A 21,609-nucleotide genomic window follows, 5' to 3' on the forward strand; every position below is an offset into this window, starting at 1 on the left:
CATCCCAAAACCAGTTCAACCTGTCTCTGCCTCCCTAACCTGTTCTTCCTCTCACCCATCCCTTCCTCCCACCCCAAGCCGCACCCCCATCTACCTACTAACCTCATCCCACCTCCTTGACCTGTCCGTCTTCCCTGGGCTGACCTATCCGCTCCCTACCTCCCCACCTATACTCTCCTCTCCACCTATCTTCTTTTCTCTCCATCTTCGGTCCGCCTCCCCCTCTCTCCCTATTTATTCCAGAACCCTCACCCCATCCCCCTCTCTGATGAAGGGTCTAGGCCCGAAACGTCAGCTTTTGTGCTCCTGAGATGCTGCTTGGCCTGACGTGTTCATCCAGCCTCACATTTTATTATCTTGGATTCTCCAGCATCTGCAGTTCCCATTACCTCTGAGCTTTTCCAGCAACTTTGTTTTTGTTCTTAATTTACAACGATGTGAGGTGCTGCATTTTGGCAAGGCAAACCAAGGCAGGACTTATACACTTAATGGTAAGGGTGTATTGGCAAACAGTGAGAGCTAGGGGTGCAGGTGCATGGCTCCTTGAAAGTGGAGTCACAGGTTGACAGGGTGGTGAAGGTGATGTTTGGTAAGCTTACCTTTATTGGTCAGTGCATCGGGTATAGGAGTTGGAATGTCATGTTGCGGCTGTACAGGGCATTGGCTAGGCTGCTTTTAGACTACTGCATACAATTCTGGTCGTCCTTTTATGAGAAGGATGTCGTTAAACTTCAGAAGGTGCAGAAAAGACTTACAAGTATGTTGCTGGGTTTGCAGGGTTTGGCCTCCAAGGAGACGCTGAAAAGCCTGGGGCTAATTGCCCTGCTGCATCAAAGGCTGAGGGTTGGCCTTTTAAAGGTTTACAAAATCATGAGGGGCATGGATAGGGTGAAGAGACAAAGTCTTTTTCCTTGGATGGCGGAGCCCAAAACTAAATGGCATAGGTTTAATGTGGGAGGGGGAAGATTTAAAAAGGGACCTGAGGGGCAGATTTTTCATGCATGGGGTGGTGCGTGTATGGGATGAGCTGCCAGATGAAGTGGCAGAGGCTGGCACAGTTACAACACTTAGGAGACATCTGGATAGATATATGAACATGAGGGGTTTAGGTAGATATGGGCCAAATGCTGTCAAATGGGACTAGGTCAGATTGCAATGTCTGGTCAGCATGGTTAGGTTGGACAGAGGGTCTGATTCTGTGCTGTTGGACTCTTATGATTGCATGAAAGATCCTGCACTTCCAAAGCACCTGGAGCACCCCAAGATGTCCCAGAAATCTTCAGGCAGTCAATGAGGTGCCTTTGAAGTGTATTCACCGTTATAATGCAGGAAACACAGCAGCCATAGAAAATGTCACACAGCTCCATCAGTTTCTATTATTGATGAATTCACATTAACGCAGTGAACTGAAAGTAAGATTGAAGAAAACTTTCAGCCCTGAGGTGTACGGAATGCAATTATATTCAACTGTCAAAACAGTCCCCAAATCTTATTAAATTCATTCACCCCTTCCGATTTATACAGACAGAATTCTCTGAAGGCATAATTTCAGACTGTTACCCAACCATTACTGAAGGAAAGGCTGCCTTCTCTTAATATTAAAATTATTTTTAGCAGCAGAAGACAGGAAAGGATTAGCAGAATTAGGAACTTGGGGAAAGTCAAATAACTCTTGGGGGAGGGCACCTGACATCCCTAAAACACAGTCTGGATGATTAAATGTGATCAACTATCACAGGAGCGCACAAAGAATTTACTACATTTCCCATGGTTTCCCAAGTACTTGTATCCTATAACACCCTCCAAAGTAAGGAGGTGAAAGGTTCTCTCAGCAACTCCACAGGTCTCAGATAGAGAGAAGGTGATTTTTGTTTTAAACATTTATCATGGAATGCAGGCATTACTGACTGGTCAATCCCTGACAAGATGGTGGCAAGCCACCTTCTTGAACCACTGCAGTTCCCAGGCCATAGGTACACCCACGGTGCTGTTCGGAAGAGGCTTCCAACACTTTGGCCCAATGACAGTGAAGGCAGTGATATGGCTCAGAATCAGAATGGTGTGTCACCTGGATGGGGACTTACAGGTGGCAATTCAATTCATCAAATGCTCTCATATTTCGAGGTGCCAGAGGTCACAGTTTGGATGGTGCTGTTGCAGGAGCCTGGCTGAGCTGCTGCAGTTCACCTTACAGATGGCACACACTGCTTACCCCTTAGTCTTTGGATTTTTTTTATTCATTACTGGGATAAGGGTGTTGCTGGCTAGGCTAGCACTTATTGCCCATCCCGGAATACCAAGGGTTAAGAGTCACAGTGCTGCGGGTCTGGAGTCACATGTAGGCTAGACCAGGTAAGGATGGCAGCTGATAATGGGAACTGCAGATGCTGGAGAATCCAAGATAACAAAGTGTGAAGCTGGATGAACACAGCAGGCCAAGCAGCATCTCAGGAGCACAAAAGCTGATGTTTCGGGCCTAGACCCTGCATTAGGATGGCAGCTTCCTTCCCTAGAGGATATTAGTGAACCAGGTGGGTTTTTTCCTCACAATTGACAATGGATTCACAGTCATCATCAAACTTTTCATTCCAGATTTTCTTTTTTTTTTAACTGAACTCAAATCCCACCAATACATTACCTGGATCTCTGGATTAACAGTCCAGAAATAATATCACTAGGCCACAGGAACCATGAGAAACATGCAAGTGGTGACAATTGTTTAGTAATTCTACTATACTTGGCAGACTTTTATTTCAACTATACTTTCTGCTACTAGTTCAAAAACTCAGTTTGCTGTAAAATATGGGTCAGGCCAGGCCACCAATTTGTGCAGAGCAATCTCACACAATGTGAAAACAATCAGATAACCTGTTTTTAGTCAGAACAACTGCGGATTCGAAAGAGAAACATAAAATGCTAGATCAGGCAATATCTGCAGGCAGGGAAGCAGAATTAATGTTTCGAGTCCATGACATTTCACTGGAATTCAAAAGCACTGCCAGAGCAGCTGAGTATTCCCTGTAAATTCTGCTTTTATGAGTGTGTTTTTAGTGTTGGATGTGGGATAAGTACCAGTCAAGCCAGTTCGTTAAATATACTCGAGAGAGAGCTGGATGTGACCCTTGCGGCTAAAGGGATCTAGGAGTACGGAGATAAAACAGGCGTGGGATACTAAAATTGCATGATCAGTCATGATCATATTGAATGGTGGTGCAGGCTTGAGGGCCCTACTCCTGCATCTATTTTCTATGTTTCTAAACCACTGTGGTAAATGTCTTTGCTTTTCTTTGAAATAGTGTCACAGGGTCTTTCACACACAATTTAAAAATAGTCTCAGTCTAATACATCAGCTGAAAAACAGCATTTCTGACAGTGCAGCATCTCCAGATTACTGGATGCTAGCCTCGTCTTTGTGATTCACTGTAAGAGAATTCCAACACAATACAGATCACTCTATTTATAGCAGGCATGCTGTACAAATTACCAGATACAATTGTTGGCTGATAAAATGGGTTAATGCTATATGACAATGTTAGCATCACCGGGTTATGGTACAAGCTTTACTGGCAGGAAAAACAGGAAACTTTCCTCTTGGAATTCAATTTTCTGCCCGTGTCCTTGAAGATGGTGGAGGGGCAAGGATTTGGAAGGCACTGTCGAAAGATCTTTGGAGAGTTGCTGTGGTACATCTTGTAAACGGCACGCACTGTTGCCACTGTGTCCCCGTGGTGGAAGGAGTGAATGCTTAAGAAATATTTGAGTTAGCTGCTGTGAGATGACAATGAAAAAGCAGCTAACATTCCAAAGCATCCCAAATTGACAGGGTTGTAAAGAAGGTGTACGGTGTGTTGGCTTTCATCAGCAGGGGAACCGAGTTGAAGAGCCGTGAGATTATGCTGCAGCCCTGTAAAAGTCTGGCTCGACCACATTTGGAATATTGTGTCCAGTTCTGGTCACCTCATTATAGGAAGGATGTGTAAGCTATAGCGAGGGTGCAGAGGAAATTTACCAGGATGCTGCCTGGACTGGGGGACAGGTTTTATGAGGAAAGGTTGAGGGAGCTTGGGCTTTTTCCATTGGAACAAAGAAGGTACGAGAGGTGACTTGAAAGAGATGTACAAGATGATGAGAGGCATAGATAGAGTGGATAGTCAAAGACATTTTCCCAGGGTGGAAATGACTATTATGACGGGGCATAATTTTAAGATGATTGGAGGAAGGTATAGGGGTGATGTCAGAGGTAGGTTCTACACACAGAGAGTGGTGGGCGTGTGCAATGTGCTGCCAGCAGTGCTAGTGGAGTCAGAAACTTTAGAGACTTTTAAGCAACTCTTGGACAGGCACATGGAGGATAGTAAAATGTAGGGTCTGCAGGGTAGATTAATCTTAGTAGAATAATGGGTCAGCACAACATTGTGGACCAAAGGGGATGTGCTGTGATGTACTGTTCTATGTTCTAGCATTTGATTGGCTGTAAAAGATTTTGGGATATCCTATATTCTTGTTTCATTTCTTTATCACTTGTGGATGTGGGTGTCACTTTTATTGCCTGTCTCTAGTTGCCCTTGACAAGGTGGTGGTGAGCTGCCTTCTTTAACCACTGCAGACTACCTTGTGGTTGACCCATAATGTCCTTAGGGAGGGAATTCAAGGATTTTGACCCAGTGTCATAGAAGGACCATGATAGATTTCCAAGTTCAAATGGTGAGTGGCTTGGAGGGGAACTTGCAAGGGGTGATGTTCCCACGTATCTGCTGCCCTTCTCTTTCTAGATGCAAGTGGCCGTGGGTTTGGAAGGTGCTGTCCAATGATTGTTGATGAAATTCTGCAATGCATCTTGTAGATAATGTATACTGCCAGTGGTGGAAGGTTTGCATGTTTGTGGATGTGATGCCAATCAAGCAGTCTGCTTTGTCCTGGAGTATTCTCTCAGTCTCCTGACTTGCTCTGGGGGGAGGGGGCTTGGCGTCAGGAGGTTGGTAACTTGCTACAGGATTCCTAGCCACTGGCCTGTTATGGCCACTGTGCTGATGTGGCGAGTCCAGTTGAGTTTCTGGTCAATGGTAACCCCCCCCCCGGATGTTGATAATACGGGATTCAGTGATGGTATTACATTGCACTCCTGACTTTGTGCCTAATAGATGGTGGACTAGACTTTGTAAAATGAAACATGCTGCAAACATTCTCTCCTTTTCAAAGAAAAATGCTACATCGGAACAATTAAGCTCTGCAGTTACTACATGCGGTAGCACTGACTATCATACAAGCTCTAAACTTGGTGAATCTGATCCATTCTGGCTGACTTATGAAATCCTGATGCCAGACTGCAGAGATGGCCATTTCTGCCCACGACAACCAGCAACTTTGATTTTTGTTGTTCATGCAGACGGTTATCTTGTAGTGGTCTATACAAATGGTTGTCAGCTGCACTATTAAGCTAATGAGATAGCGGGACAATGTTTAAGGATAATATTAATTGCAAGAAGTTCCGTCGACCTGTTTCGTAAGCAGCTTCCAGTCAAACCCACTTTAACCAGCTTGTGTATTAGAAAGCCCCAGTGAGGTGCAGATTCCCTGGCTGCTTTTTAAGATTGCGGACGCGAAGTTGCATCTTTGACACTGGGTTGCCGTAACACTGTTTAATGCCACCTCCAATTCCCTGTGTGACACTGCAACAGTAGCAGTGAAAATACTATACTGCGTGGTGGTGCAATTCATTACTGTCTTCATTCCTGCTTTGAAAATATATTGACAACTTGTCTGGTCTGCTGTTCATTTCATTTACCAGATGATCCAGCCGTGAACAGTGAATTTTAAGCAAGTGGCATTTTGGAGGGGGTTGGGTCATCGGAATCTCTGAAAACCTCTGGGACTTCCTGTCACGCAAGATGTATCAGATTTTCAATCATCCACTGGCTGGGCACATAAATTATTTTCCTGGGGGTGAAACAGTCAATCAAAGACCTGGAGAAGGCTGGAATCATCAGCTTCAAGCCAAAACAAAAGATTCAACACATACTTTACATCAAACTATACCAATTTTGTGGGCAATTAGAACCTTTATCTGTCGTTGACACCACTGTCTCAAAAGAAAGACAGCACCTTGACAAATCTCTCAGCAATAGCTCAGAGCAACTTCAACTACAGTGAATTACTGCAAAGTGCAGAGACTGCTCTTATGGGATCAAATCCCTCGATTCTCCACAAAAATCCTTGCAATTCTTTCCTACCCTTATTCTGCAACACTTGTCAGATAGAGTCAGAGTCATACAGCATGGAAACAGACCCTTTGGTCCAACACATCCATGCTGACCAAGTGTCCTAAACTAAACTAGTCCCATTTGCCTGCATGTAGGCCATTTCCCTCTAAACCTTTCCTATTCATGTACCTGTCCAAATGGCTTTTAAATATTGTAACTGTACCTGCACCTACCACTTTCCCTGCCTGTTCATTCCACATATGAACCACCCTCTGGGTGAAAAAGTTGCCCGTCTGGTCCCTTTTAAATCTTTTTTCTCTCACTTTTAAAGCAGGTCCTCTAGTTTTGAGCTCACCTGCCCTAAGAGGAAAAAAAGACCTTGGTGATTCACCTTATCTGTGTGCCTCATGGTTTTATAAACCTCTACAAGGTCATCTCCTACACTCCAGAGCAAGAAGTCCCAGCCCATCCAGCCTAAACTTATAAGTAAAATCCTAGCATCCCGGTAGCATCCTGGTAAATCTTTTCTACACCTTGCTCAATTTAACTATGAGCCTGCCATCCTTTGGTCCCCTAACCTGCAGAAGCAATATTGCACTCACTGGTAACTGTTTCTTTAAAAATACATTCTGATTGATCTGCAGCTAGTCAATTTCTATTTGGTAATTTAGTTGACAATAGTAAACTGTATGCCAGGGGAACCCTGTGTCAAACTTGCAACCTTGCTTTTGGAAGCTTTAAGTGCAGCCAGCAAATGCTGCACCTGTTTGGGGCTGCTGACTGGCTACAGGTTAAAAGGAATCAGCAGGAAGCACTCTATTAATTTGACTGGAAGCTGCTTATTAAACAGATCTTTGAGCCTTTGGTCAGCAGCATGCGTGCAATTTATATGACCTTAGACAATGCCCCATGACCTAACAATCTTAAACTGCATTTAAAGCTGACATCATTTTCCCCCCCGACCTAACAATCACTTTATACATTGGAGGTGGATCTTACACTAACGCATTGCCCAATATGTTCCAATCGTATTTAACAGTGACTGCGCTGACAGTACAGGTGGCAAAAATTCCTCAGAAGCAGATGCCCGCAAACAGTGACTGGGTGAACAAACACACTATCTGTGTTAATGGAGGGCAGGAACATTGGGTCATGGAACCGGGATGAATTCTGGCTCTGCCTCAAACAGCAGCCACAACATCTTGGTGTCAGCGATGAAATACCATCTCTGCAGGTCACAGCAAGTCAGAGGTTCAAGCCCCACTCTCAGACACCTGAGCACATCACCTCAGGGTGACTTTCCAATGGCTTCCTGAGTCAGGCACATACACAAGATATTCAAAGTAGATGGACACCATCCCCTGGCCCTTTCTGGAAGGAGAACCAGGGAGTTATCACCAATGCCCTGGTGGCAGGTTCATTTTCAGGTAGGAAACAGAGCAAAGTGCTGGAAAAGGCCAGTCGACACAAATGTATCAACGACTACAGGCAGATCGAGAGGGACGAGATGGGATAACTCATCAGTCACACATGAAGTCTTCAATGACGTCGTTTAAGGCACTGCTTCACTGCTGCAGCAGAAATCTGATTGGACGGACTCCAATTGCAGGAAAAGATAGGGTCAGTTTTGGTAGGTTAATCACAATCTACACTCTACAGAAGAAAGAGAGGTTGGAGATGGAGGAATGGGAGTCGATTTTTAAAAGTTCGCCCAGACCAGTGGAAAGCAAAGACAAGACCCACTGTTCAGGTCCATCTCTGCATCCAACGTGCAAAAAGAAAAGAGAATCACGTATAAATATGGTATTTTGAACTCAGTGTCAAAAACATCCAGGGCAAGTGAATGCATGATGTGCTGAAATAGAATTTGCTTGCAAAATAGATGGGCCCTGGAGTTAAATCAACTGCTACAACATTCAAACAGTGAAGGCTGAATCATACCTGATGAATTATCTGTGCCACAGCAAGTTGATCCACATATTTCAGCACTGGAGCTGTCTGGCTTTCCGTTAAGTGGCTGAAAATAAACACAGGAATGTTACAAACCATTTGTTAGCAAATTGCTGCAGCAACCAAAAGCCCAAAGTTTTAAAACATAAACCATCCTAAACGGAGTCTCATTTTGAACAATCTCATCAGTCCCCAGTCAGCACTGCCCAAACACAAAACAGTCAAAATCAGGATTGAAGCTCAAGCAGAGCAATACAAAGTGGGATAGGAAAATTGCGGTACAGGCACAATTTTGTGGAGCAAAGTGGGATCTTTACTCTGCATCTAGAAGTTTCAGGTGGGGTACATGGCCATGCCCTCTTTTTCTGATAAAGAGGTAGCTCAGTGGTTAGCACTGCTGCCTCACAGCGCTAGGGAGCCGATTCCATCCTCGGGACTGCCTGCATGGGATTTGCACATTCTCCCTGTGTCAGCGTGGGTTGCCTCCAGGCACCCCACTCACAGTCCAAGGGTATGCAGGTTAGGTGGACTGGCCATGTTAAATTGCCCATTGTGTCAAGGGGCGTGCAGGCTGGGGTGGATTAACCACGGGAAATGCAGGGTTATAGGATGGGGGGGGGATCTGGGTGGACTGGTCTTTGGAGGGGCGGTGTGAACTTGCTAGGCCAAATGGACTGCTTCCATACCGTAGGAATTCTATGATTTTACAAAGTTGTCCCCAGGATTCAGAGAAGCAGGACGAAGGAGTGTGGTGCGAAGGGAACCTTGGACAAGGGGAGGGCCAATGTTTTGTTCTGGTAGCTGGTACAGAACTCATGTGGCTCACAAGGAAATAGTGACGAAAGGAATTAAACGTATTTCCCTTCTCACTCCATTTCGGAGACAGCTGCTCAGGTCGGCTGAGCCAAACACGTGCTAAAATCCTGGAGGTGGGGCGGTTCGGAATCCAAACAACAGGCCAGTTCTTGCTGAGTACGTGTTTGGACGGAAGTGTTTACTAACTTTTCTTTGGGAGCAGGGGTTTGCACAGGAAGTATGGTTGGCCTGCTGTTTCGCATGTAACAAACATTATTTCCACCCCACCAAAACAAACTACATTGACCAACACAAATAATAAATGCAACATTAAGAACAGATGTAGGCCGTTCAGTCTTTTGAGTTAATAAGAGGACAGCTGATCTGACTGCAGCCTTAACTTTACATTCATGTCTGGAACCATCACACTCACCAACCCCTACTCCCCCAGTATGGATTCAACGATCCATTCTCCAATGGGGAAGAATCCAAATACTAACCATCGTCGGAGGAGAAATTCTTGCTTAAATGTGAAACTATGTAATTTTGAAACTGTGCCCATGAAATGGGAACATCCTCTCAGCACCTACCCTGTCAAAACCCCTTCAGAATCATAGAGGTGTCAAAAGATAGCCTCTTGTTCTTCCAAACACTGATGAATGTAGGTTCAACCCCCTCAATCTCGTCCTATAAGACTATCCCTTCGTTCCAGGAATCATAGAATCCCTACCGCACGGAAGCAGGCCATTTGGCCCATTGAATCCACTCCACCACCATGCCACCCAGACCCACTCCCTTACCTTAGCCTCATTGGCCTGCATTTTCTCATGGCTAACCCACCTAGTCTGCACATCCGGGGACACTATGGGCAACTTACATGGCCAATCCACCCTAACCTGCACATCTTTGAACTGAGAGGGAAAATAACCGCAGCACCTGGAGGAAACCGAAGCAGACACAGAGAGAATGTACAAACTCCACACAAATACTGTACCACCCAACAAACGAACCTCAGCCAAGGAAGCTTCTTCTGATCTGCTTTCAATACAAGCATAGCCCTCCTGAAGCAGCATGTTTTTTTCCAATGGGAACTTCACAAAATAACATTAGAATTAGAACATTAGAAATCAAAATGCAAATGTGTGGGCTGTGTCTATTTGTATAAAATTCTGAATGGAAAGGATATAATTACATTTGTGTCATGCAAAAACTGTCTGACATTCTCAAAGTTGAGACAAATAAGCTGGCAGGAAAGTAATTCTGATGATCCAATGCGAGTGATTAATGGATTAAAATGCAGAGGTGACAAATCAGGAGAAACCAGTGATTCTAATATTTTTTGACTGTTTAGTTTCTGGCCAGCTTGCACTGCTAAATCTGCAACGATAGAGAGGGAGGAGATCAGTGCAACTGCTGCCCACCCAACACTGATCGTTGAAAACGAGCTTTCTATAATATCCACCATCACAAACCACAGCCAGCTCCTAAATGCATGTGTAAACCCAGGACTCAGAGAATCAATTCCCTTCAGGTGTCTGATGCTGTTGTGGTGCTGTTGTCACCTGCTAAACACGAGAAAGCAGTTTATTCCAGGGGCATATTCCCGAATTCCTATCATTTCATTCCACCTTTGAATTTACTTTTTTCTTTTCAGAAAGCAAACAGATGCCTAGTAGGAAATCACTGAAAATAAGTAAATCACCCTCTTGTTGCATGCAGCATTCAACCTGAAGCTTTATAAACCACTAAGTGAGTCCATATTATTTGAGATCTATCCAGCGGGAAGGCCCACTACCTTTCCTCACAAGCTCAGACATTATTTTGTTAGCATATCTGAGGGGAGAATGGTGCATTCTATATTAAAATCTCTCAACTTTCACACACAGACAAAGACCATCACACCATCAAATAAAAACAAACATTTATAGGATAAGGGTGTTATTGCCCAGGCCAGCACTTATTACCCATCCCTAATTGCCCAGAGGGCAGTTAAGAGTCAACCACATTGCTGTAGGTCTGGAGTCACACATAGGCCATACCAGGTTAGGATGGCAGTTTCCTTCCCTAAAGGGCATTAGTGAACCTGATGGGTTTTTCCAACAATTGACATTGAATTCATGGTCGTTAGTCCCTAGGTTCCAGATTTTTATTGAATTCAATTCCCACTGTCTATCATGCCAGGATTCCAACCCAGGTCCTCAGAACTTAGCTAAATTTCTGGATTAATAGTTCAGCGATAATACCGCTAGGCCCATCACCTCCCCTGATAATTTTCGTTTACTTTGGGCCCGCAATTATGAATCACATGAGCCGAACCTTTTTTATAAAAAAGTTTTGCTAGAAGATAAAATGCCATAATATTCTGTCTCAAGTTCAGGTTTCAATGTGGGAGCTGGTCTCTGGCACAGTGAATTTTCCCACTTGCCAGACAGACCCAAAGCAATGAACACCACTGGAGCTCCCTGTGTGTCAGTCTCAGAAAATCTCTCAATGCCCAAAAGCCCAACTGTCATCATGGGTCCATGGTGACTAACCGCTCAGCCCTGTACATTTATTCAACAGCTTCAGTGTCCTGAGCCACATCACAGGAGTGTGATCAGGCAACAGTTAGACACTAAACAAAAGTTCTGAAGAAGGGTCACTGCTCACTCTGCACCGATGATGCCAGACCTGCAGAGTAGTTCCAGCAATATCTGATTCGATATAAAATTTAGAAACTGAGCCATATTCGACGATAATAGGGATATGGTCAAAGAGACAGGATTTAAGGGGAAATCTTAAAGGGAAAGAGCGAATGATGAACAGAACATCAGAAATTTAGAGCTTGGGGCCTAGTGAATTGAGGCATGGCCACCACCAAAAGAAGGGTGAAAACAGTCGTATCTGATGACAGATAAAGGACAGGCTGTGTGACCATTTACGGATCTGTACACAAAAAAATATTCAGTTTGAATGTACAACTGATTAATAAAGAAGTGCCTCCAGCCTACAGGTCATAATTGGACTGCTTGCTCATAGAGAACCAAACCGACAGCCCTCCATACCCATCCTTCCTCTTATAGGATTTTCTGAACCGTTCACAGTGGCTATTATGAAGCTGGCTTACTGGTGTTTTTGATTTAGTTCTAAGCTATCAATAAATGTTATGGTCTTCGGACAGAGAAAAACAAATAATGTTAGGTCCAATTGTAAGGCACAAATCTAATCAGGCAAGCTCATAAATTAGCAAATGCTCAAAACTAGTGGCACAGTTGTGATTAATGGATTAAAATGCAGAGGTGACAAATCAGGAGAAACCAGTGACAAAAGTGATTGCCAACAGCAACCGACGATCTTCAATGGCTCATAAAAATCACATTGATATTACAGAGATCTCAGGTTAAGGAATAAAGAGCATCCGTGAACCACACATTTCACTTGCTGCTTCACAACCTAACAATGAAAATCAGGAGTTTCTGTGTTCGGCGCCATGTGGTGTTTCTGAGGGAGTAATTGAATCGGCGATCCAAACAACTCTTCAGTTGACCCGGCAACTCCAAGCACAGATTACAATCACAAACCAAATGGTCTCTGCAGAAGCTGTTCATTAATCTGACTTTCACCTGTCTTTCAGTTAATGTACCAAGGCTAGTCTGCACTACACCGTTCCACCTCATCCTCTCAGGCAAACAATGGTTTCCAGTGGTGAATTACTGTATATATTAAATTGAAATGAAGATGAGCCCTGGCAAATATTTATCCCTCAACCAAGACTTAAAAACAGATGGTCAAACAGTGTAATAGTGTAGAATGTTGCTTTATATGAATTAGTATTGTGTACCCAAACTGAAAGTGTTTCACAGTAGAGGCACAGAGGTCATTTCCCCTGGCTGGGGAACCTGGAACATGGAAGAAAAGTCCCAGGGTAAGGAGACAATCACTTGCAACTGAGATAAGGAGAAACTTCTTTATTGAAAGGTCATTGAACCTTCAGAAGTTTCCACCCAACAGCACTGCAGACGTGCTATCATTCAGTGTAGTCAAGACTGAGGCACAGATTTTTGATCTCTCAAAGTTTTAAGTGGTATGGGGAGAGGGTGGATTGGTGAAGCTGAAGCAGACGATCAGCCATGATTGTATTCAATGGCAGAACAGAACTGAGGGGCCACATAAGTTATTCCTATTGCTTACCTTCCTATAACAAAAGAAGTGTGTTTCGAAAGTACTTTAGTGGCTCCAAAAGGTGGAGAAAGATATTTAAGAAATGCAAGTCTTTCTTTCTTTCCCCACAAATACTCTGCTCTTCCCCCCAGTTCCCCCCAGATCTGCCAAGAACAATCCATTACTTAACTTCTTAACTGTGACTACTTACTGTCTCTTCCACTTTGCAACCATGGAAGGGGGTCCACACTCTGGAGGAGAGCCAGGAAGTGGTTGGCAGCAAATGGCTGCAGCTCATTAGGGCTCTACAAGGTATTGCCATTAATGAAGTTCCAAACGCAAACAGCACTCTCGGAAGACAGATGAACCCGAGCAGACGTAACGACTAATCTTCATATAAGCCCTACATTATCGTAATTAGAATTAAATGAAGAGCATCTGGCATGTCATTTACCACACCATTTTGTTTCTGAAACGTGTCTGCATTTCCAGGCATGGACAGAATATCAATCATATTCCGTTATTTATGAGCTATTAATGCTCCTTTCTTCATCCTCTCTCTCTCAAAGATGCCAACTCTTTTAAATCCAGATTCACCTGCAGATCCTCATTTGTCCTCCTGGCTTTGTGCATGAGGCCAAACAAAACGTACAAGAAAGTAATTCAACCACTGGGGCCATCGCACACTGAACAAATACAACTGCACCCAGTGATGGCACTTGTTAAATTTATCCTTCTACGAGATGCGGGCATCACCAGCAAGGCCAGCATTTGTTATCTATTCCTAACCAAGTATCTCAATAGACCATTTCACAAAACAGTTAAGAATCAACTATGCTGTGAGGAGGAGATGCTGACTTCGGACTGGGGTGGACAAGGTCAGAAATCACAACCTCCAGGTTATAGTCCAACAGGCTTATGCTTGTGTTTTCAAATAAACCTGGTATCGTGTGATTTCTCACATTGTTGTGGGTCTGGAGTCAAAAACAGGGCAAATCATGTAAGGTTCCAGATTTCCTTAAAGGGCATCATGAACCAGACAGACTTTTGCAACAATGATAACTGCCATGGCAACCATTAATCAGATTAGATTACAATTCCAGACTTATCCATTGGATTTAGATTCCATCAGCTGCTGCGGTGAGATCTGAACCAGTGCTTCCAGAGCTGGAGCCAAGGCCTCTGGATTATCAATATCAGCACTTCAGCACCGTCTCACCAAGCATAAAACAAAGCTCCCTCATAGAGGGAGTGATACGGTCCCTGTCATGAGTAATGTCTGGAGAATGTTTCCTTCATTAGCACAGAGGTGGTGATCCAAGCAAATCATGCATTCAGCTAACTCAGGCTGAGATCATTTTTCTTTTAATTCATTCATTCATGAGATGTGGGTATTGCTGGATAAGTTGATATTTATTGCCCATTCTGAATTATCCAGGGGGCAGTTACGAGTCAATCACATTGAGATGGGTCTGGAGTCATACAGAGACCAGACCAGGAAAGGACGGTTGATCTCTTTCTCCAAATTTATTGAACCAGATATTTTGTCATGACAATTGTATGGCCACCATTAAACTAGATTTCAATTTCAGGTTTTTACTTAATTCAAATTTCACGATTTGCTCTGGTGGTATTTGAACACATAGCCCCAGAACATGAAGCTGGGATTCTGAATTACTAGTCCAGTGACATTACCACTACATTGCCATTTCCCACAGCATGAGAACACAAACCCAATCGGCTCATCGACTCGTTGTCTGAATCAACTGGCCGCTTAAACAGGTCTCTGATGTTTAATACGTCATTACAAAGAAATAAAGTAATAACGTACATTACTGAACAATCAATAAATCCTCAGTAACCCTAGTGAGTCAAGGGCCCCAAGGGGTCATTTCTCAAGGGATGGGGGAGGCAGGATCATATATCGGGTTGTAATGAAACAGGAAGGTAGAAAGAACCTTCAATTAGATACAAGAGAGAGCAGTTGATGGGTTTTGGTGGGCAGTGTTACAGTGGTAGAAAGTGGCAGTCTCAGTAACAGATAGGATCATCTCTAACTAAAACCATGACTCTTAAAACCAAATTAATATTCCCATGACCACTTACGCAGACTGGTGATCTTCTGGTTTGTGTAGCTCAGCTATGCACTGTCTTCGCACAGATAGCACCAGTTCACAGAACATCAATAGCATTTGAGTGCACTGTCCTGGAGGTCGCAGTAAAACACTGCTGCCAGCATTAGCTCAGTTGGTATTACTCACAACTTCACATTAGAAGGTTGTGGGTTCATAGAGTCAGAGGCTTGAGCACAAGACGTGGGGGACTTTTCAATTCAGTTATAAGAGAACGTTTCACTGTCTAAACTAATATTCTTTGAATCTTTCGACACAGGCCAGGGGATGCTTTGATCAATAATCTCTTTTTAAAGAAAATCACTGCAGTTTTTGGGAACTGGCTGCACTCAAATTGGCTGCTTCATTGGTTGAAAAGCACACTTTTTTTGAGATGCCCTTAGGTCATGAAAAGCACTTGCTTCACTTTTCAGCACAATTTGCCTGGTTAGACAGTTCTTCTGAGACAACTCCTCAGGATGGATTCCGGTGCTGTGGGCCTTGAGGTAGCTAAACAGTCTAACAATGGACCTGCACATATTGTCAGAAGCATGGAAACATATCCTTCACTCCAACTCGGCCATGCAGGTGCCATTGGAAAATAGGCTGATCAACAGAACTTTAAAGTAGAAAGTGGTGGGGGGGAAGACTTGCTTCAGCGGGATTCAAAGCAGCAGGTTAACATCTGTAGTGGTGGAACAATAGGAAGGAAATGGCCGGGAAGGAGAGTTCAGGAGAGGTTATTAAGGTCTCCAGCACAGACACAAACAGGACAGAGTGTTTGGGACAGGCTGGTAATCAAACACTGGACAAAACGAATGAAAATGAGAAGAGGGAGGGTTAATACAGGTGCCAGGGTGCGTGATGTCTCTGATCATGTTTTTGGGATCCTTAAGAGGGAGGGGGAGCAGCCCCAAGTCGTGGTCCACATTGGCACCAACGACATAGGTAGGAAGAGAGATGGGGATTTAAGGCAGAAATTCAGGGAGCTCAGATGGAAGCTGAGAGCTAGGATGAATAGAGTTGTTGTCTCTGGTTTGTTGCCCGTGCCACGTGCTAGTGAGGCGAGGAATAGGGAGAGAGAGGAGTTGAACATGTGGCTACAGGGATGGTGCAGGAGGGAGGGTTTTGGATTCTTGGATAATTGGGGCTCTTTCTGGGGTAGGTGGAACCTCTACAAGAAAGATGGTCTTCACCTGAACCAGAGGGGTACCGATATCCTGGGGGGGAGATTTGCTAAGGCTGTTCGGGTGGGTTTAAACTAATTCAGCAGGGGGATGGGCACCAAAATTGTAGTTCGCGTATAGAAAAGGTTGAGAGTAGGGTGCTCCAAAATAAAGTTTCAGGGAAGCAAAATGGCACCGGCAAGCAAGAAGTTGGATTGAAGTGCGTCTACTTCAACGCCACGAGCATCCGGAATAAGATGGGTGAACTAGCAGCATGGGTTGGCACCTGGGATTTCGATGTTGTGGCCATTTCGGACACATGGGTAGAGCAGGGACAGGAATGGTTGTTGCAGGTTCCGGGATTTAGATGTCTCAGCAAGAATAGAGAAGATGGTAAAAGGGGTGGAGGTGTGGCATTGTTGGTCAAGGACAGTATTACAGTTGCAGAACGGATGTTTGGGGACTCGTCAACTGCGGTAGTATGGGCTGAGGTTAGAAACAGGAAAGGAGAGGTCACCCTGTTGGGAGTTTTCTACAGGCCTCCGAACAGTTCCAGAGATGTAGAGGAAAGGATAGCAAAGATGATTCTCGATAGGAGTGACAGAGACAGGGTAGATGTCATGGGGGACTTCAACTTTCCAGATATTGACTGGGAACACTATAGTTCGAGTACTATAGATGGGTCAGTTTTTGTCCAGAGTGTGCAGGAGGGCTTCCTGACACAGTATGTAGATAGGCCAACAAGGGGCAAAGCCACATTAGATTTGGTACTGGGTAATGAGCCCGGCCAGGTGTTAGATTTGGAAGTAGGTGAGCACTTTGGTGATAACGATCACAATTCTGTTATGTTTACTTTAGTGATGGAAAGGGATAGGTGTATACCACTGGGCAAGAGTTATAGCTGGGGGAAAGGCAATTACAATGAGATTAGGCAAGATTTAGGGAGCATAGAATGGGGAAGGAAACTGCAGGGGATGGGCACATTAGAAATGTGGAGCTTATTCAAGGAAAAGCTCCTGGGTGTCCTAGATAAACATGTACCTGTCAGGCAGGGAGGAAGCTGTAGAGTGCGGGAGCCGGAGTTTACGAAGGAGGTGGAATCTCTGGTCAAGAGGAAGAAGAAGGCTTATGTTGGGATGAGATGTGAAGGCTCAGTTAGGGCACTTGAGGGCTACGAAGTAGCCAGGCAAGACCTAAAGAGAGAGCTCAGAAGAGCCAGGAGGAGACATGAGAAGTTGTTGGCGGATAGGATCAGGGTAAACCCTAAGGCTTTCTATAGGTATTTAAGGAATAAAAGAATGACGAAAGCAAGATTAGGGACAATCAAGGATAGTAGTGGTAAGTTGTGTGTGGAGTCAGAGGAGATAGGGAAAGCGCTAAATGAAGATTTTTCAACAGTATTCACTCTAGAAAATGACAATGTTGTCGAGGAGAATACTGAGATACAGGCTACTAGACTAGGTGGGATTGAGGTTCACACAGAAGAGGTATTAGAAATCCTTCAGAAGGTGAAGATAGATAAGTCCCCTGGGCCGGATGGGATTTATCCTAGGATCCTCTGGGAAGCCAGGGAGTAGATTGACGAGCCTTTGGCATTGATCCTTAACTCATCATTGTCTACAGGAATAGTGCCAGATGACTGGAGGATAGCAAATGTGGTTCCCCTGTTCAAGAAGGGGAGTAGAGACAACCTTGGTAATTATAGGCCAGTGAGCCTTACCTCAGTTGTTGCTAAAGTGTTGGAAAAGGTTATAAGGGATAGGATTTATAATCATCTAGAAAAGAATAAATTGATTAGGGATAGTCAGCACGGTTTTGTGAAGGGAAGGTCGTGCCTCACAAACCTTATTGAGTTCTTTGAGAAGGTGACCAAACAGGTAGATGAGAGTAAACCAGTTGATGTGGTGTATCTGGATTTCAGCAAGGTGTTCGATAAGGTTCCCCACAATAGGCTATTGTACAAAATGCGGAGGAATGGAATTGAGGGAGATATAGCAGTTTGGATCGGAAATTGGCTTGCTGAAAGAAGACAGGGGGTGGTAGTTGATGGGAAATGTTCATACTGGAGACGAGTTATTAGTGGTGTACCGCAAGGGTCAGTGTTGGATCCACTGCTGTTTGTCATTTTTGTAAATGACCTGGATGAGGGCGTAGAAGGATGGGTTAGTAAATTTGCAGACGACACTAAGGTCGGTGGAGTTGTGGATAGTGACGAAGGATGCTGTAGGTTGCAGAGAGACATAGATAAGCTGCAGAGCTGGGCTGAGAGGTGACAAATGGAGTTTAATGCAGACAAGTGTGAGGTGATGCACTTTGGTAGGAGTAACCGGAAGGCAAAGTACTGGGCTAATGGTAAGATTCTTAGTAGTGTAGACGAGCAGAAAGATCTCGGTGTCCATGTGCACAGATCCTTGAAAGTTGTCACCCAGGTTGACAGGGCTGTTAAGAAGGCATAACAGTGTTTTAGCTTTTATTAGTAGAGGGATCGAGTTCCGGAACCAAGAGGTTATGCTGCAGCTGTACAAAACTCTGGTGCGGCCGCACTTGGGAGTATTGTCTACAGTTCTGGTCACCGCATTACAAGGGGGATGTGGAAGCTTTGGAAAGGGTGCAGAGGAGATTTACTAGAATGTTGCCTGTTATGGAGGGAAGGTCTTACGAGGAAAGGCTGAGGGACTTGAGGCTGTTTTCAGTAGAGAGAAGAAGGTTGAGAGGTGACTTAATTGAAACATATAAAATAATCAGAGGGTTAGATAGGGTGGATAGGGAGAGCCTTTTTCCTAGGATGGTGACGGCGAGCACGAGGGGACACAGCTTTAAATTGAGGGGTGAAAGATATAGGACAGATGTCAGAGGTAGTTTCTTTACTCAGAGAGTCGTAAGGGAATGGAACACTTTGCCTGCAACGGTAGTAGATTCGCCAACTTTAGGTACATTTAAGTCGTCATTGGATAAGCATATGTACGTACATGGAATAGTGTAGGTTAGATGGGCTTCAGATCGGTACAACAGTTCAGCACAACATCGATGGACTACACCCCAAAGTTCTAAAGGAGATGGTGAACAGATAGTGGTAGTGTCAGTGGTGATCTTTCAGGAATCACTAGAGTCAGTGAATGTCATAGATGACTGGAAAATCACTAATATGGCTGTACTGTAATGTTCTATGTTCTATGAAGGTGTTATATCTAAATGCACACAGTATACAGAATAAAGTAAATTAGCCTGTGGCACAGATCAAAACTGGCAGGTATGATACGGTAGGCACCAATTCGATGTGGCTGCAAGGGGATCAGGATTGGGAACTGAATATCCAAGGGTATACATCCTATGGAAAAGATAGGCAGGTGGGCCGAAGCATTGAGGTTGCTTTATTAGTAAGAAATGAAATTAAATCAATAGGAAGAAACAAAGCAGAGTCAGATGGTGTAGAATCTGTGAGGGTTTATAAAAACCGCAGAGGTTAAAAAAGAACCACAGTTGGAATTATGTACAGGCCTCCAAACAGTAATCAGGAGCTGGGACGCAAAATACACCAGGAGATAGAAAAGGGGTGTAAGAAAGGCAAAGTTATGGTGATTATGGGGGATTTCAACATTCAGGTGGGCTGGGAATATCAGGTTGGTCGTGGATTGCAAGAAAAGGAGTTTGTGGAATGTCTTTGTGATGGCTTTTTGGAGCAGCTCGTGGTGGAGCCCATAAGGGAACAGGCAATACTGGATTTGGTGCAGTGCAATGAGGCAGACTTGATCAGGGAGCTGAAGATAAAGGAACCCTTAGGAGACAGTGATCATAAGATGATAGAATTTACTCAGAGGTAACAGTATTACAGCTGAATAAAGGTAACTACAGAGGTATGAGGGAGGAACTGGGCAGAATTGACTGGAAGAGGAGCCCAGCAGGAAAGACCGTGGAAAAGCAATGGCAGGAGTTTCCGAGAGTAATTCAGGAGACACAGCAAAAATTCATCCCTAGGAAAAGAAGCATGGTACAGGGAGGATGAGGCAACCATGGCTGCCTGAGGAAGAAAGGGATAGCAGAAAAGCAAAAGAAAAAGCATATAATGTGGCAAAGGGCAGTGGGATACCAGAGGACTGGGAAGCTTACAAAGGCCAATAGGAGGCAAAAAAAGAAATAAGGAGGGAGAAGATTAAATATGGGGGTAAGCTAGCCAGTAAGAGAAATGGAGACTGTAAGAGTTTAATTAGGTATATAAGGGCAAAAGAGAAGTAAAAGTGGACATTGGGCCACTGGAAAATGACGGTGGAGAGATGGTAATGGGGAACAAGGAAATGGCTAGGGAACTGAATAATGACTTCGCGTCAGTCTTCACGGTAGAAGACATGAGTAAAATCCAAAAATTCAAGAGAGTCAGGGGGCGAAGCTGAGTATGGTGGCTATCACCGAGGAAAAGGTGCTCGTAAAACTGATTGGCCTAAGGTGGATACGGACTACACCCCAAAGTTCTAAAGGAGATAGTGAACAGATAGTGGTGGTGTCAGTGGTGATCTTTCAGGAATCACTAGAGTCAGTGAATGTCATAGACGACTGGAAAATCACTAATATGGCACCCCTGTTTAAAAAGGGAGTAAGGCAAAAGATGGAAAATTACAGGCCAATTAGCCTAACCTTGGTTGTGGGTAAGATTTTGGTGTCCATTGTAAAGGATGAGATTTCTGAATATTTGGAAATGTATAATAATATTGGGCAAAGTCAGCATGGTTTCATCAAAGGGAGGTCATGCCTGACAAATCTAGAATTCTTTGAGGAAGTAACAAGCAGGGTAGACCAAGGAGAGCCAATGGATGTTTTCTACCTGGACTTCAAGAAGACTTTTGATAGGGTGCCACACAGGAGGCTGCTAAGTTATATAAGGGCACATGGTGTTAGAAGCAAGGTACTAGCATGGATAGAAGACTGGCTATCTAGCAGAAAGCAGAGGGTAGGGATAAAGGGGTCTTTCTCAGGATGGTAGCCAGTGACAAGTGGAATTCCACAAGGGTCAGTGTTAAGACCACAACTTTTCACTTTGTACATTAATGATGTAGATGAAGGAACTGTGGACATTCTGGCTAAGTTGGCAGATGATACAAAGGCAGGTGGAAGGACAGGTAGCATTGAGGAGGCGGTGAGGCTTCAGAAGGATTTGGACAGGTTAGGAGAGTGGGCAAAAAAGTGGCAGATGGAGTACAACTTGGGAAAGTGTGAGGTCATGCACTTTGGTAAAAAGAATAAAAGCATGGACTG

General features: G+C 44.2%; 1 protein-coding gene across 1 annotated transcript in view; it reads right to left on the reverse strand.

Annotated features, from left to right (window-relative positions):
- pigk (phosphatidylinositol glycan anchor biosynthesis, class K) overlaps nucleotides 1–21,609 on the reverse strand; it is a 129,490-nt gene that overhangs the window by 48,782 nt on the left and 59,099 nt on the right. The window contains exon 10 of the mRNA XM_048539193.2: nucleotides 8,142–8,217. Within this exon, the coding sequence (XP_048395150.1) occupies nucleotides 8,142–8,217 (76 nt within the window). The remainder of the gene's footprint in view (nucleotides 1–8,141; nucleotides 8,218–21,609) is intronic.

This window comes from Stegostoma tigrinum, chromosome 8, assembly GCF_030684315.1.
Source record: "Stegostoma tigrinum isolate sSteTig4 chromosome 8, sSteTig4.hap1, whole genome shotgun sequence".
NCBI lineage: Eukaryota > Metazoa > Chordata > Chondrichthyes > Orectolobiformes > Stegostomatidae > Stegostoma > Stegostoma tigrinum.